The sequence below is a fragment of the Epinephelus moara genome, chromosome 12, assembly GCF_006386435.1.
Source record: "Epinephelus moara isolate mb chromosome 12, YSFRI_EMoa_1.0, whole genome shotgun sequence".
Lineage (NCBI taxonomy): Eukaryota > Metazoa > Chordata > Actinopteri > Perciformes > Serranidae > Epinephelus > Epinephelus moara.
In genome coordinates this window covers 1,811,424-1,816,154 of record NC_065517.1, presented here as the reverse complement: position 1 = coordinate 1,816,154, position 4,731 = coordinate 1,811,424, and the positions used below count along the sequence as shown (strand labels likewise).

General features: G+C 40.8%; 1 protein-coding gene across 1 annotated transcript in view; it reads right to left on the bottom strand.

Annotated features, from left to right (window-relative positions):
• Positions 1-1,384: 1,384 nt before the first annotated feature.
• psmc6 (proteasome 26S subunit, ATPase 6) overlaps positions 1,385-4,731 on the bottom strand; it is a 35,133-nt gene continuing 31,786 nt past the window's right edge. The window contains exons 11-14 of the mRNA XM_050058865.1: positions 3,672-3,792; positions 3,520-3,600; positions 1,876-1,947; positions 1,385-1,795 (exon numbers count right to left, since the gene is read on the bottom strand). Of these exons, the coding sequence (XP_049914822.1) occupies positions 1,677-1,795; positions 1,876-1,947; positions 3,520-3,600; positions 3,672-3,792 (393 nt within the window). The 3' untranslated portion in view covers positions 1,385-1,676. The remainder of the gene's footprint in view (positions 1,796-1,875; positions 1,948-3,519; positions 3,601-3,671; positions 3,793-4,731) is intronic.

The following is a 4,731-nucleotide window of genomic DNA, read 5'->3' as shown; positions in this document are numbered from 1 at the left end:
CCTTTGTCTGAAGCAATCAGAAGGTCATTTGTAATTTTAACTAGTGCTGTCTCAGTGCTATGAGACACTGTTATTGGGAATGTACAAGTTTTCCATGCCAATAAAGTCCCTTTAAGTGAACTGAACTAAACCCTGCCGTATTAAATGGCAGTGCACCTGCGAAACACAAGGTATTGTGACAACCTCTCCAGCTTTGCCTGATGCTGGAAGTTGGCTGGTGGGTGGAGTTAGAGCGTTGTCTGGTCATAGCTGCCCATCTGGGCAGGGCTCCCAAAAAGCATAAATGGGCTGCCGTGCCTGCTGCATGCACCTCAGCCTTCATCCTTTGTTTGGTTTGCAGCACCAGCCAACACGCATTACTCCATATTTTCACCCACCCACACACTTCCTACATGACTGATTCCTTTCCCACTTACACACTGCACGAGTTAATAGGTTTATTAGTTGAAGTTAAATATATCATTTTTTGACCGATTTATCTGTGTGTGGCCTCCCTTTTGTTGCCAGCCTTGAGCCAGGTTAAGTGTCCAATGCACCACCGTTTCTGTTTTAATAAACATTTTGTTAGGGCTGAATGCAGCCCAAGGAACCCGTTTTGATCACAACCATTGTAATCAAGGATGTGACATCAATGGAGCATTGCACAATGCAAGTAAAACGTAGTAGCAAGATGGGGGATGGCATTACCTGCCAACTTTGGTTCTGTTATTACAGGCATATTCGTTCTTATCCAAAGAACAAGGGTGTACCAACTTCTAATGAGACCACTACATGCTCTTTTCTTGCCATGATTTCTCACTTAACATCTCTACCTTTGCCTCCATCCTCTCCTTCCAACCTGTAGATATCACATGGTTTGTACTTCAGGTCAAGGAACACCTGCTCTATTTTGGTTCCAGCTGGGAACCAACGTTTTGAGTTTAGAACCAATTTTTTTAGTGCATCACATCACTATGTATAATGAATTAAAGTGGATTTTTACGACATTTAGCCTCGTATTTTTTCACTGCAGTGTGGCATTGTAGCAGGATTCAGACAACCGTTACGTTGGCAGGTTTGTCTTGTAGTAGTGGTGGATGTCTTGCACTGTTGTGCCATAAATGTTTTGGAAAGGAGTATGAGAGGTGCTGCTTTTCTCTTTTGAGCCCTGTTCTTCCTTCAGCCTGCAATAATTAACAATTTGTAGAAGTGACACCATTAAAAGTCTGCTGTGTACTCATGGATGTAGAGACAACAATCACTGGATATTAGTGAAGATATACTTAAGAGTACTAGCTTTATAGGTGAGGAACAAACTTTGTTTCATCTGATTTGGACAGTACAGTCACCGAGATGCGGACTGTCCATCACACTCACTCAAAAGGTAATAAGAATAACACAGGACTTTGGTTATAATGGCGTATTTTCAGTACATCTGATTTTATTGGCATGTTTTAAAAGTGTTTTATGGGATAACAGAATGATCAGCTTTTTTTTATCCAGTGTAAAAAAAAGGCAGGTCAGACTTACAAGTGGAAACAGGGCTTACTAAGTGAATGTCACTTGATGTTTGTGGGAAGCAACATTAGAAAGAGAACACGGTCAATAAAGTTGCCAACAAACTGTTTTTTTCCTGGCCATGAAGCATGAACGCAGTCAATTCATGACAATACAATGACAAGATAGACACAGAGGGTTTATACAGGCTTGTAGTCCAGCTTGGACTCCAGCTTCTTTGAATCTGCCACCTTCCGCACTGCTTTCATGAAGTCTTCCTGAGTGACATACTCACGGTCAGAGCGGATGGCAAACAGACCTGCAAACAAAGCAACACATGAAGAGAGTAACTTGTGAACACCATGGACTGAGGAAATGAAACTAATGAAGATATCAAACCTGCTTCTGTGCACACGTTTCTCAGATCAGCTCCGTTGAAACCGTCTGACAGCTTCACAATGGCTTCAAAATCTGAAAACAACCAAAGGCATCAGGAAATGGACTGCTGACAGAGAGCACCTGTGTGTGTGTGTGTGTGTGTGTGTGTGTGTGGGTCTAACCTTCAGCTTTCTCACTCTTGGTTGCTTAAAGGGCTGGGCAATTAGTCAAATTTTATTTTCAATTACAATTTTGGCTTCAAATGATTATGAAAAAAGATAATTGAGAGAACAGGATTATTGTACTGCATTCTGTTTCACAATGATGATCTCGTTTTGTCTTGTTATACATCCAGTGCACCTCTTTCATTTACAGCGGAGCTCTCAGTGTTGCCAAAGTGGCGACTTTTTTGCTGGACTTTGCAACTTTTCAGACCCTCCAGTGCAGGGCTCATCAACTAGATTTGTGCAATTAACAGTTTTATTGGTGAAAATAAAGAAACACACTGTGTCTGATAATTATTATGAAGGCAAAGTGTGAAAGGAGAGGCATCCACGTATTTGTAATTCCATCCAAAGTCTGACTGAAACTAAAGTAGTCTGTAGACATCTAAAGAAGTCCACCGCTGAACATTTGACTCTTTGTTAATTCAGTAACTTTAAAGTTGTGAGGAGAAATTTAGATTTACTGATGAGCTGTGTGATCATCATCAATTTGTGTTATTACTATTATCAGGCCTTCTCGTTTTTGTCAATTGCCCCAAATAGTATAATTATTGTTAGTATGGGCTGTTTCAGTATAATCACCTGATTGCTTTAAGTTGGTCCCCAGTCCTGCATGGAGACATGACCTAAGCAGCATCCCGTTCGTAAAAGATGGGAATTTGTTTGAGCTTCACTTATCCAATCCTCACCGCCCAACCAGCAAGATATGGGTTAATCAACGACAAAAGCCCCACAGTGTCTGCTTCAAAAAATTCTGACCCTTGGACAAATCTAGTTGATGACCCCTGCTATAGTGTTAATTGCTGCAGGTGTCTGACGACATTCGCAAAAACTGTAATTGTAATAAGACAAGACAGACTGAAAAAAAAAAAAAAAAAAAAAATTAGTATATGGTTGAAGTGCTTCAGCTCTGCTTACAGTGTACCTTCACCTGTGCATTTTGGACTTAACTTGGGTTTTGGTGCAGTCTGTATAAACGAGCACAGACTGCAGTTCAAGAATTATCAACAGGTCAGAGTTTTATGATGGAGCATTACATTACAGACATTTGTGTTATTTGGTTTTATTTATTCTTCCTTATTAACAACATGCCAGTATTTGAGTGCCTTGACAGTTGTCATGAATGTTGAAATTAGCTATAGAGACCACAACTGTTTTTTCTGTACCAGGCTGTGAATATATTTATTTCTGCTGTTAAGGTGGACATTTTAAAATGGACGTCTATAGGGACTGACTGCAGTTTTTGGCACTTGGCTTCATTTCTCAGCCTCAGAGGTTGTGGCTCTATTGACTAGCAAGTTTAAATGCTACAAAGGTTGCCATAGCAGCTGTACACAGAAAAATGGCATCCTGCTACATTGATTTGAATGGGAATATCCGTTCTACTCTCATTCTATTTCTATGAAGTGAACTCATGGAGGTCACAGCTCTACTCACTGACCTATTTCTCCGTGCTTGGTGATGGGACTGGAGTGGATCTTGAGGATGTCCAGACGAGCCTGTTCATTGGGCAGTTCGATGTCTGCAGAACAGAATAAAACAGTTTTTCTGTGTAGTCAGACAGCTGATGATCAACAGGAAACAGAAGCTTACGGATTTTACGGTCCAGTCTGCCGGGCCGCAGGAGGGCAGGGTCCAGTGTGTCTGGTCTGTTGGTGGCCATGATCATCTTGACTCTGTGCAGAGTGTCAAAGCCGTCCATCTGGTTCAGCAGCTGATAGGACAAACACATACATATGCACACACCATATTAAGCAACTCAATCAATCACTACTTTTAATCATCTCTCCACTGCGTTACTTTTCTCGCTGCACTTCTGATAAATAATACTCATAAAAGTTAAAAATCTTTGAAATGTAATGCTAATAAAGTTTACATGCCACTATTGCATTTATTTCAAATGAGCAAAGTTGTCACACTGCAGACAGACTGAACTGTGCTACAGGGCCTGCATTCCCTTTTTTAAAAGTCTTTCAAACATTAACACATTGAACACACAATATGTCCTTTCTGTCATTTCTCTAGGACTCTCTCAATCAAGACAGTAACAAAAGAAGGGACTTTGATGATGTCAGAAAGGAGCATAGGATCATGGGAGTTGTTTTCACAGATAATCTACCTGATGTGACTCAGGCAGAAATCATGTTCACTGATTTATTCATGTTTATTCACATTTTTACAGAGATGGTGCTGAAGAACCGCTACAAAATCCCTTCCTTATGCCTCTGCATTTTTACACACAACCAAACGACAACTGCATCATTCAGCTCCAGTGCGATTATACACTGCTTCATGGCTTTGCAGAATCAAAAGAGATGTGACATGACATGTAACATGTCAGCATAGGCCTCTAGTGTGACATGTAACGTGTTTCAAAACAATGACAATGGCATTTACATGCCAATAATCATTTCCTGTCCCTGTTATATGGCGCCTGATCTCGTCCTCTGCTCGGAGGGCAAGGAGCTCGCAGACCTCACTGTTTTCCCAATTTCAGGGCTCAACAATAAGGATTGCCCGGGGCAAGTAAAACTCATGGTCGGGCATGTAAACTAACAACTCACTTGCCCGATCGGGCAAGTTGCTAAAAATAGTAAACGTTAATAACTAATTGATAAAATAAATGTATTTTAAAACGTGCTCTTCTGCTCTG